General features: G+C 46.3%; 1 protein-coding gene across 7 annotated transcripts in view; it reads left to right on the forward strand.

The window, feature by feature from the left end:
* The window catches only part of LIMS1 (LIM zinc finger domain containing 1), a 66,490-nt gene that overhangs the window by 15,472 nt on the left and 38,465 nt on the right, over positions 1 to 12,553 (forward strand). Inside the window, exon 1 of one of the 7 annotated variants that reach the window (XM_035558145.2) lies at positions 7,718 to 7,781. The exons of 2 other annotated variants lie outside the window; for them this stretch is intronic. Coding sequence is in view for 1 of the 5 variants with exons in the window: in XM_050708333.1 (XP_050564290.1) it covers positions 11,175 to 11,227 (53 nt within the window). In the remaining 4 variants the exon portion in view is untranslated. Of the gene's footprint in view, positions 1 to 7,717; positions 7,782 to 11,059; positions 11,242 to 12,553 lie in introns of those variants that run through there. 4 more of the 7 variants (XM_050708333.1, XM_050708335.1, XM_050708334.1 and 1 more) reach the window with 4 other exon arrangements.

Here is a 12,553-nt window from a genome sequence, read left to right on the forward strand (position 1 = left end):
CCTCACACCATAGCTTAAGTTGTGGGAAAAGTTAGTATGTACATGCTGTTCTGAGCTCCTGACATGCAGCTGAACTTCATGACTGGCTGCTTTTATGGCAGTGAAAGTAAATGGAAGTAGAAGCTGGAATGTCCATCGTCAGAGGAAGTTCAAATGATTTACCTAAAACCCACTGTGGATTAGCCCTGAATTTAGACCTTAGTTTCTAACTGCTTGTTAAGGATACACCATGACAATAATTCTTTATCTTCACATGATCATTTATATACATTACACACTTCATAGGGGATTTATTATTAAAACCATATTTAGATTGGTTTTAAGGTCCTTGTGAATACTACTTTCTCACATTCTTTCATGAAGGGTGTGTGTCTGGAGAGGTACTTAAAAGTACTTTTAATGGAAAAAAAATCTGAGAAATACCACACCCTGTTACTCCAAAGAGATCTTGTGCTGTTTTTCTTTTGCTTGTATTTCTTTTTATTCTTTTTTTGTTTCCTGAGATACATGCTACCTGAAAGTTGCACTGGAATATTTTATGGTGGTACTGGTATAAGAGCCTGTAATGGTGGGCCAGAGATGGATACCAGAGAGCAGATAAGTATTGATGTATCCATATTCCTTAAATTAGTGTTGAGTTGTGCATGGGATCATCTTTAAACCCAAAAAATCATCTCCCTTAAATCTAAACAAGGATGGCTATCAGAGTGTATGCAAGTCAATTTGAAACGGCTCGTAAACCACTGCAGTCTTCACGTGTGAACAAATACACTTCCTCTGTTCATCTGGTTGTTCATCTACCCATAATTTTTGCCATTAACTTTCCCCCAGCAGAGCCGACAAGCAACCTTTTGTGCTTGTGGTGGTGCCCTGAGGAGGTAGAACTGCAGAAAGGTGAATCCTTATTTTAGTCCCTACCAAGGAAAACAGGCTGTGGAGGAGCTGTCTTGGGGCAGTGGAAGTGGATTTTGGTAAAGACTGGGAGAAATAGAAGGGGGAATAAGGGACACGTAAGTATATGACCTTCCATTACCCCACTCTAGTTTTCATTTCCTGTTTCTTTCATAATTTGTCTGTAAATCATTTCTGCTGGCCTCAGATTGAAGCGATTGGGTTTCAGCAGTTGTCTGCTCATTGTCTGTAGGCGTCCTGCTTCTGTCACACAGCAGCCACTGTCCTCATGTTATATCTAGCACAGAGGTCTCCAAAGTGGGATACATGACAATGCATTGAGATATGGGAAAAAAATACCAAAACTTCAGTAGTATATGTACATGATTTATAAATAACCATACATAAATTGGGGGTGTGTGCTCAGTATTTTTATTGATAGGGGTATGTGATCAAAATAGTTTGGAGACCACTGCTGTAGCAGACAGTTAGTTCTTTTTCTTTTTTTTTTCCCTTATTTGCCACTTCATGATGTCTCTGCTAAATTCAGCCTTCTGCAAATACAGCCTTGCCCCAGCTTGCAGGCGCTATGTAACAAAACTAATCCCACAAGTAATTCCTCTGAATACCACCCCTTCTCCAACGGAAGACGTGTCCTAAGTGCGCGGGCCGGGCTAAAAGCAAAGCGTGTTTGGAGCCTGCCAACTAATTTCAATGCGTTCGCGTGAGTGTGGTTTGTTTATTTATTAATTTATTTTGAACGGAGGCTGGTGGTTACGGGGTGCCGCGCCGGGTCCAGGGGCGCTGGTGGGAGGGATGGAGGCGGAGCGGCCGCGGCCTAGCGCCAAGGAAAGGACGCGGCGCCCCCGGGGCGGGCGGGCGGTGTCAGGGGCGCGGGCTCCCGGAGCGCGGGCCCGGCGGGCGGGCTCGGGCGGGACCCGTCAGCCCCTCCCGGCCCGGCCGCGCCTCCGGGCCCGGATTCCTCCGGCTGCTTCTTCGCTCTTTGAAAAACACTTCCCCGCCCTCTCCAAAAAAAAAAAAAAAAAAAAAAAAAAAAGTAGTGTAAGAAATGAGTGAGCCGCCGGATGTCCCCTGCCCAGCTGTGTCTCCACCCGGTGCTTTGAGAGACGGTTTTTGAATGCCAGCCCTGCTGGCAGCTGAGGTTGGAGCTTACCACTAATGAATGCTTTGCGCAGGAGTTCAAGCCCTGAAACCCTTCCCTCTTGCTTGAGTTAAACTGTTGTGATTTTTTTTTTCCTTTTTAACTCCTGCTGGAGCGTGCTTCCAGGCTCCAGGTGGCCTGAAGTGAGTATGCAAGCTCAGAGCCCTGCACTGCACCCTCTCCTTTTTGACCCATGATAAGTGATGCTGCCTGTCTTAAATTCCCAGGCTGAGCTGCATAGCATTTCCTAAGTTTGCAGGAGCGCTCGAGGGAAAATAGTTTAAGGACCATGAGATGCTCAAACATAAGAGTCAGCTCTGTACATAGCAGAGGGAAGCAGACAGTGGAGGACTGTAATATGTAAAGACACTAGTCATTTGGAGAATGTGTCTGCTTTGACACCCCCTTCCAACCTAAAATAAGGGGAAAAAAAACTGCCAGAGGAATAAAATTCTAGGGTTACAGTACATTTAAAGTTCCACAGGTGAAAAGAAAAAAAAAAGGGCAATGTTCTTTGTTACAGCCAGCAGGATGGAGCTCATCCTGTAGCTGTGACTGCTCTGCTTTGCTGTAAGGTGTCCCCATCTTTCAGGGGAAAAAAGAATCAGATGATAGCGGCAGCTTAGAAAGTTTGTGCATAGCTATTGTCACATAAAGCAGAATTAATTGTCAGAGCTTTAAAATATGTGCAGTGTGTTTACTGGCTTTCTGCAAATTGACACCCTTAGCATTTTCTGGTAGTAATTGCACCAAAGCTTTGTGCTTCTAAAGTCCAGCGTAAGACTTTAATGGTGAATGATTACATATTTTTTTGGTTTTGTCTTCTGAAGAATACCCTTTTGCTTCTTACCAGCTTAAACATTCAACACACAATCCTGCCTCTTTGTTATGGTATGTAATCCTGCACCTTCCAACTGTACTGCTATAAAAGCACTGATCCAGAAAATAAGTCCCTGGATGAGCCTCTTGGTGAGGGGAGGAGGGTGATGGGCAGGGACTGCAAATCTTCTTGGGTGATGAAGCTGGACGAGGTGCTGGTATGATTTCTGCAGATGTAAGACCCTAGTGCTGCTGGCCTGAAGGGGTGGAGGAGTTCCTGAGCATTAAAGCCCTGACGTGCAACATAGACATGCGGATTGGAATGGGCTGGCCTGTGAAGAGACAATTTTCAGGCTGCTGTGACTTCAGAAAGCATGTTGTATGTATTTCCAGTTAGTTAGAAAGTCCCTCTGCCTGGAGAAGATGAATCCTTACGCATCTTTGCACTTTTCATTTTCTCATCTCCGTAACTAAGATGGGAAAATGGCAAGAGGGGAAAGCAGCGTGTTGGGTAAGGTGGAAGGATAAGCACAGAAATCTTTTGTTACACACATGGTAATGATTTCTGTTGCTAGTATGCAAATATTCTAAACAGCGTGTAACAAAAAGCTTCAAGGAAGTTTGATGTTGACACAGATTTATTCAAAAATCAAAACCTGGCTAATAACGTGAATGATGTTCAGTAGTCAAAAGCGTTATTTGTAGGTAGGTCATCTGAATCAGAGAGCCTACAGCCCCTTTCTGAATCTTTAAAGTACTTTACAGTCTTGTCAGAGGTTGTGTTGGGAACGCTTGAAATTTTAAAGAGTGACTCACTGTATTTTCCCCTCCAAACAATTAAGCTGAGTTCATCTTCACTGGTCTGATATGTAATAACTTGTTTTTCCCATTTCTGCTGCCTAAATTTATTCCTCTAGTCTTGTTAAATGTAAATCTTTTTAATGAATTTTAATGGTGCAGTCAATCAGTAACTGAGAAGTTCACATCTGCAAGTAGGATTGCCACAGATATCTGAATTACACCATAATTCTGTGCAGTTTCTTAATCAAGGCATCGAGCAAATCCTTCTTGAAAGTAATCCAGGCTTTGCAGTCTGGAAGTTTTCTGGCTTGTTGCTGTTTTGCCAGGCAGGCGTTCATGCCCTAGCTCTCTTTTCTGTTCTGTAGTGCAGCCCGGGCTGGGTAGTCAGGTCCAGAGAGATGTTGTCTTGGCTGATGCTTCAGCAAGAAACCTGTTAGATGCAGTGAGATTCACATAAATGATAAATGTCACCTGGTAGCGTCCATGCTCTGGCTTTCTTCACCAGCCAAGCTGCTGTCCTTTTTGCAAAAGTATAATGGGACAACTCTAGCAGGGCCTGGTGAGAAACTTCCAAGCTCTGGGGCCAGAGAGCTTGGGAGGAAAGTGGTTAACGATAGTGTTAGCCAGGGTATGAGTGCTGGATGCTCTGTAAGAGCCATGGATTCAGCGCTATCTCATTTCCTCTTCCAAGTCTCGCTGGGGACAGGGGAGCCCATTAATGACATTTTCCATCATGGGCTTCAGTTTCACAGCATGAGGCTGGTTGTGCAGCCTGCTTCCAGCTTCACACAGCTGGCAGTGAGTGCAGCTAGGATCAGTATGAAATGTGTAAATAAGTTCCTAAAGGGGATTTATCTTCTGCTCTTTCCATACCATTCCACCGACATAGCCTTTCCTTTTGCATTGAATTTTGTTTATTTTCCCCTGGCTGTCACTGTTACCGTTTAATCCTTAAAGATAATAGCAATGTGCAGCAATAATGTTCAGGAAGAATGCTTTTCTCAACATTAATGTCAAACAGTGAGATACAATTTCTGTAATATTTTGGCTTAATCATGTGCCTGTGGTGCCAGCAGTAGTACAGAGACCACTGTAATGCTTGTTAGTGATGCTTTTTGAGAGCCCATATAAAAGGCCCCAGAGGGCTAGCAGAAGAGTGAATGCATGATTTATACTTGAAAAAGGTGGCAAAAATAGACTGCTGGAGGATTTAAGACCAGTAAGCCTAACTTTGATCCCTAGCAATGTATGGCTATGGTTAATGCTCAGTATATAAATACTAAGAGAATAGTACAGTATTTAAAAAGAAGCGTGGATTTCTAAGAACAGATGAATTCAAAGCAGTCAGTATTCCAGCTTTGACAGGTGACCTTGCATAGGGAGTAGAGGGGAGGGAATGAATGAGGTCTGTCAGTGGATGCTGGCTTGCACAAAATTGCACCAGCAGGCAAGAGAGAAGTATTCCAGAGCCGTCGTGGTTAGCTTTGTTGGAGCACAAGCCTTGCAGCTTCTCCTGCTTCTCGTATATACCCATCCTTTCCTGCCACTGCTTTGTCACTGTCCCGTGCCATTTGCCGAAGTTCCACTGCTACCACCTCACCTTCCTTCATCTTCCCCTTCCGAGATGTGTCGGTTTGGACTCCAGGCTGGGCCTCACCGCTGCGGGCTGCGTTTTGTAGGGAAGCACTTTTCATTTAGGAAATGATCGTCTAGGTGAAGTTGCCAGAAGGAAGTCGTACATATGCTAGAAAAAAGATAATAGCATTTGATCAGGAATTCTTGTTATGACACAAAGCCACCAGCAGACCCTACCCAACAGGACCTTACAGGAGTTCCTCCTTTCCCACTGGCATTCAATAACTCGATCAGCGACCCGGACACAGCCTGTGAAGTCTGCAGGTGCCCTTGACTTGGAGGGGTAGCAGCAGCCTCGGGGGGCACAGGAGAGGCATTCAGAGTGGTCATGGCAGGCTGGAGAGAGGTCCACAACGAAGAGGCTGAAGTGTCACAAAGAGAAGTGCTAAGAGAAGCACTCGTGAAGGAGAATTCAAATGGCCGTGGCATGCTGAAAAGGGATCTGGAGGGTGTATTGAAAGGACCTAGCATTATGATGTACTTGCACTGAAAAGCAGATCGTCTTTTGGAAATGTTGTGTGTAAAAAACAAAGGGTGGTCGACCTAGATTTGTTTGAAAGGGCTCTGTATTCATTACTGAGACAGCCTGAGAGCAGTCGTGCCAGAGGAGGACAACAGAGAGGCCTTGTTAAAGCCTAGAAAGCACTCGGGAAAGACCGGAGAGAGCGCAGCACCCGCTAGTTGGTGCACTCCGCTTTACTGAAACCCGGGAATAGGGCTGCTTCCACGGACGGCAGATCTATTTTGGTTGTGAGTTAATGTGTCTGCAGTCTCCGTGAGCGAATTAGGAGGAACGTGATAGCCCTACCTGGGAGTTAGAGTCACTCTTCTCACCGAACAGCGTTGCCTCCTCCTGTGTGCCCGTCCACCAGAAAGGAGATGGTGCGGCCGGGTGGGGAGGTGCAGTCAGAGGAGGCGAAGTGGGACGCTGCCCCGACGTGCCCCTGCTGCGTGCATCGGTGCGGGATGGTAAGTGCCCACGGCCGTGCTGCCTGCATGCGACAGGTACGTGTGCCTCCCCATGTGTCAGGATCACGAGGAACAATCCAGCCATGCCGGGCAGCTATAGCCCCGCTGTTTGTCTTCCCCCATCACATACTGCAGAGGAGGCAGGAGGTAAGAAAAGCAGTGATGATCTCTTCCCTTTCTGGCCCTGAGGATCCTGGCCTTTTAGGGTCTGGTTGATGCAGCCCTGGGCACTGTAAGGGGAATTATAACAGTAAGCAGGACCACGGGCAGATTCAAAGTAGGCAGCTGGATGAACATGCCTTCGGGGATTCAAAACTGGTGAGTAGCATTCATTAGCTTTGGGGCAAATTCTGTGGTTTCACTGCCCTGCTCAACAGGGGAAATGCCGCTTTCACATCTTCCAGGAGTATGCTGGTGGAAAGGTCAAGCTTCTCTCCTGTTATTCTCATTCATGTTAGAGAAGAGGAAGCTTTTGACAGCTCCCAACACCGAATACTTGCTCAGCGTCATGATGTGATGGGAAAGCAGCGGGCAGGGCAGGGCAGGGCAGGACTGAGGAGGAGAAGGAGGAGGAGAAGAGGAGTGCAGCCCGCAGCGGTGCGCAGCTCTCCAGCTCCATCTGCGGGGAGTTCTGCGGGGTGCAGGGATGGGGTCACCCCTCCACCTCAGGGGAGATGCCTTAAAGCTGCCGGGCAGGGACCCGGTTGGGACGAAGCCAAAGCTGTCAGGAAGCACAGGGTGGGTTTGGTGCGAAGCACGCGAGGGAGGTGACGAGCTGTGGTTCAGCTCTGTGGCAGGTCTTGTCATCGCAGTGGGTGCAAGGACAGCTCTGTGACTTCTTGTGAGCCCCGGGTTTCAACTGCCTCGTGTTGGCAGGGGGAGGCGTGCAGCTCACGTTCAGATGACTTCGGAAATGCGTGGAAGACATCTTCTAATGGCAAGGGGAAGCACGTCACTGATTAATGGGGAAGGATGATTGCAAACCTTGAGAGGACTGGGATCAGACGGTCCTGAAAAGATGCAAAATACTGTTTTTACAGAGTTGCCCTTGGTTCCAGGATTCCCGTGGCGGTGGCTTACCGTCCCAGGAGGGGTCACCTCCTGCCAGCACCCCAGCTGAGGGAACTTCTCACTTTAGATGAAATGGAGAGGTGCTTCTTGCCTGCTCCCTCTTCTGTTCCTTGTGCTGAGAGTGGCACATATCCCTCCCTTGCTCTGCATCAGCTGAATTCACTAACCAGCTCCCCCCCCCATAAAAAGGTCATCTTCTGGTCGGTTGCATCAGCTCGGAGAGAGCTCTGGTGAGAGCAAGAGATGGCCCGAAGGAGGGCACTGCTCCCTGCAGCTGGGGTTGGAGGTGAGGAAGGAGCATTGTGGTTGTGGGAGGAAGAGCAGGGGAACCTAAGAAAAGGAACCAGACTTTGCCCTTTCAGTGGTGAGCTCCTAGATCAGCCCAGTCATCTCATGTCTGCACCCTCCGCAGACTGGAACGGCTGAGACGTGAGTAAGTGCTTCCTTCTGCCTTGCTCGGTGAGCGGTGACCCCTCGGGGTGGCAGGCCAGGCAGCTGCAGGGTGCGACTGTCTGCCTTCTCCGCCAGCCCCTGGCAATGCCAGCGCCTCCGAGAGCTCCTGGTGGGGAGCTGCCCAAACTGCCCGCAGCAGGGAGGAGGGCACAGACCTGTCCTGGAGCTGCAGGGCATTCCGGAGCAGCCGTGAGGACCTGCTGCTGCTCTGGTTCAAAGAGCAAAGGGAAATCCCATGGGAAACGTGGGACTGAAGCAGTTCCCTCCCATAGGCAACCGTTGCTTTACAACGCCGGCCTAATTCCAGGCCTAGCCCATGCTCAGCCCATGTCCTCTCCCTTGGGGGCTGCCACCCCATCTTCTGCTGGTGCTAGAAGCTCAGTGCCAGGACCTCACGAGGTTGTCTGGGGTGGTTGGAGTGGCTCCGTGCTGCACTTCCCCATTATGGCTCGTCTGCGCAAGCGGAGACCGCAGAGACAGGGCAGTGCACGTTAGCAAGGGCTGGCCTTGTCCCGCTCTCTGCTGTAACGTCGTTTGCAAGTTTTCTTTCAGCACAGCGTTTTGGCTTGGTTATACAATAGGACCACCTACTCTGAAGTAAACAAAACTGAAAAATCGTGTTTACCCAGGCCAAATTCCTTAATAAATGACTCAGACTCGTTTTTTTTTTTTTTAAAGTGTTAATTTAAAAGTTAACGCGTGTTTTCCTAGTTCCCTTTTAACAGATGCTTATTGGCATTTTCCATGTAGTCACACAGCTTTTACAGTCACCATGAATCAACCAACTGTCCTTGGCTTCCTTTGAAAGTGGGCCTGCTGGCATACGAGCGATATATGAAATAATACGCACTGGAATAGCAAGTGGCCTCTCTTTCATTCCGCACTGCAGCAGCTTTATTGTGATTTTTTTTTGTATCCTCAGGAACAAACCGTGCTTACCTTGACATTTGCCGTGCTGCTTTTGAGAGACAAAGCTGCAGTGCATTCTTTCTCCTAGTCTGGTAAACTGTCTGGTGATGAATTTAATACAACTTCGCTGCTGTTTCTGTGCTTGCGGGACTTCACAGGAAGAGATAAGAAGTTCAAATGAGGAAGCACTATGCGGCATTATAGGAAACATCAGCTTGGAAAGATAACTTACATTGTTAATTTGTCCAGAGAAAAGGGTTACTGATAAGGTTAAGTGGCCTAAAGACAGAAATAGCAAGAAGGAGAGTGTAGAGAAACATAGTGGAGAAGAAAAAGCAAATTTAGTATCTTTTGTTATGGAATAGTATTATTTGGTGCATACAATCAAAATAATCAGGAAAGGTTAATGAGATAAATGCATTTTCTGACAAAAAGCTTGCAAGAAGGCCCTAAAAGGCAAGGCATTGTGCAACAGACTTCAGAGATGCATTGAATATTGCAGATAAATACATTACAGATAAATAAACTAAGTACAGTTTTAAATATCCAAATAGATCGGATTTCTGCAGTACCCTTAGTGGCACTGTCAAATCCCAGCACAAATGTTGTGTCTCAGAGCAGCACATCAGTTTCTCCATTAAATGCTGCTGAAAATCAGAGGCTGGCCCTGCTCAGTTCTGCTGCTTTGGAGAATCAAGGGCAAGTAGTCATGTTTTCCCATGCTGTATTTGCTTTTAACTTCTGTTTTGTAAAACAAGCACTAATCTGAAAAGGACAGGAATGTTAGAGGTCTTCTCCATAAACACACAAATTGATAAATACCCTTCTGAGTGGTCAAGAAAAGAACAGCAATTTTCTTGAATTCCTTTATAAACTCTACAAGAATATTTTGCAACCCCTATTGTCAGTATGTGGTTGAATAGTGTGAGGAGGGTTAGATACTTGTGGTTAGAAGATATGAAACCTTTAGAAACTGTTTGACTTGCTCTGTCCAATCCACTGTTAAATGGAAGAAAGCTACCTTAAGCAGATTGTATAATATATGAAAACTGCATCTTCATAGTTTGTTCTCTGTAAGCAGGCCACAAGTCACTTCATTAAGAGCATGCAGTGGAAAATGCTGCTCGGTAGATCTCCTCTTGCATATGTCCTGAAGCCATACTGCTGTGTGAGTCAAGCTCGGGGGAAGTTCTGCCCAGATGCATGTCCTGCGTGTCCCCTGTGGAGGCTGTGGCCTCGTGAACCTTCCCCGTACGCAGTTTTTGCCATCTCGCTTCTCCATCCCCATCACTGGCAGCTGCACTTGACAGAGCTCTGGTTGTACAGCAGGTGGCAGGGAAATGTTGTGTGTCTTGGGGGTACTGCTACTTTGACCTGTAAAAGATTGCCTGGGGTCTCTGAAGTGGTATCAGCAAGATTCAGGTTGCTTTAGGAAAACTGAATTTGGGCCTGTGTCAGCACAACAGAGATGCAGCTCAGCTACTGTTCAGCCATGTAGGTTGATGACAGTAAGCTGCTCTAGGAGGCGGTGGTTGTTTTCCGTTCCCGGTTAGTCCTTGCCCAGTGCTGAGGCTGGCAGAGAAGGTGGTCTTCCAAGAGATGGAGAGTGAAGCTGTCTGCCTTCATCTCAGAAAAGAAGGTCAAAGGGTTTTCCCCATTTTGAAGCAGGTGGGAGGGTGGGGAGAGAAGGTCTCTCCTTCCCTTTGACATTGGTAGAGGTGTTTGTGGTGTAGGGTGCCTCTGTGCTGCTGTTCAGTGCTCACCTGTGACCTCAGGTGTTGCTCTTCCCAACTGGGGACCTGTGGCTCTCTCATATTCCTTGAGATTTCTGGATTTTTGCACAGTGTTGTTGCCTGTTCCTTTGCTTTTTGACTCCTGAGTGAGGAGACCCTTGAAGACAACCATGCAGCAGACGTGGGCCCCTTCTGAAACCCTGTGCTGGAATCAGCCACAGTTCACCCTCTAAGCATGAGCTGATCAACCTGAGGACTGCTGTGAGGGCATAAAAAGCCACAAGTTAAGGTAAACCACAGAAGGGACGGAAGTTATCACATTCATGTTCAGTCCCTGGAGCATCAGGAAACATAGAAGATGAGAACACCTGAATGATCCCAAGAAGTGGACCTACAGCTGTTGGCTGTTCCCTCTCCAGGCTTTAGTACTTTTGTCATTTTAAAAATACAGGTGATAAAATTAAAGCTATACTTTTTCTTTCAGGGAGATGATTTGCTTCCTTCTCTCTCCTTGGTTGTTTTCAGATGGACAATTTGCGCGATGGATTTTGTGGAGCCTAAACTGTGAACTTTGATGTATTTGTTGTCCTCTTCGCTGCATCACATTTTTTTTTACAGGGTGAAAGAAGGAAGTGGTTTGCTAAGTCACTTTTTTCTTTTTTTTATCACAACTACCAGTAATAACCACAGGGAAAATGTGCAAACAGTGAGTATTCACTGTAAAGCTATATATGGGAAAGGCTGCTTATTGTGAACCTGCTGCCGGCGAGGATACACCCTGTTAGTAAGTGTCCACCTGTACGTACTTGGGTCTGTCTCTGCTCTTTGCTGGAATGCAAGCCACGCTGTTTTTAGAGCCAAAAGTTTGGCTTTTGTTGCTTGTGGGGAAATTCTGAGCAGGAGCCATGTATGGGAACAGTGATAAATGAAATTAGGAAGAGGATAAGTAACAGTTTAGCTTGCTGGGTTGCCCTTCTACTAAAAGCGAGTGGCACTGTTAATAGAGGTTTGGACAGAGTCCTTTGGCGTTCTTGAAATGTAGGGAGGTGTCGTGGTGTCCCCAGTACACTTTTTGCTGTTGCTCATCTGGAAGGTTTTTAGGGAAACCGTTTTGTCCTCATGCAGGCTCGCAGAAAGAGGATTCAGGGTTGGTTTGCAGATGTACGCCATCCCTAACCGTGCTGAGCAGTGGGGTACTTGGTAGTGCCGATCGGGATGGTGGAGGGGACGTGTTTTGGGAAGACAGCACAGACTAGCTGAACCCGAAAGTGTAATTTCAGTGGAAAGAATGGATTTGTCCCACCTGGTGCCGAAATTTTTCCCTCTGGTGCAATTTGAGGGAGTTCTTTATGTTCAAAAGTCAGTCACTTTGCCAGTGAAGCAAACCTCAGGTTTGGTGCTTTTTAGGTTTAAGACATTTGCTCTAATATAGAAGTCTTAAGGATGTTTTTCATGTGCTTTAAAATGCTTTGAAAAGTCTGTATGAGGTTATATTTTTATTTTCTCTGCTGAATCTGAAAGTGATTTTTGCAGTATTAAAGGGCAAGTTTTTCGTAATTTTCAGGATTAATTAGTTTTGTTTCTTTCACGCTGTGAATTTATTTTTCTGTATGGAATTTTTTGCATGGATACAGGTTACAAGTTTTAATAACCTTGAAACCAAAATGTATATAGTTAAAAATTAAGATTTCCATGAGTGACTGAAAATTGCACCTTACCTATCTATGTTTCTGAAGTCTTTACATACATTCAACTTTATTTTTCTAGACACGAGCTATGTTGTATGTTCCGCCTTAAAGAGTATATTATTTTTTATTTCTGAAATTATTGTACTATTTATCTCTGACCTTTTAAAGGTGACGTGGTTGGTTCATTAGTGCAGTAATAATCTGTAACGAACCTCTGCTTTCTGCCTTTCTTGGAAATGCCAGAGTAGAAGACTGCTTCCTGGTATGCCTGATCTGCTGTGCTGCCTAGAGGGTTTCTCCGTGCTCCTTGCCTTGTTTTTTGGGAAATACGGTCTCTCTGTGAAATGGCCTTGTAATGTGTTTACAAACATACCACAACGAATATCCTAGCTTCTTCTGAGCTGCTAAATCAACAAGCCCTG

This window comes from Cygnus atratus, chromosome 1 (genome assembly GCF_013377495.2).
Source record: "Cygnus atratus isolate AKBS03 ecotype Queensland, Australia chromosome 1, CAtr_DNAZoo_HiC_assembly, whole genome shotgun sequence".
In the NCBI taxonomy this organism is placed as follows: domain Eukaryota; kingdom Metazoa; phylum Chordata; class Aves; order Anseriformes; family Anatidae; genus Cygnus; species Cygnus atratus.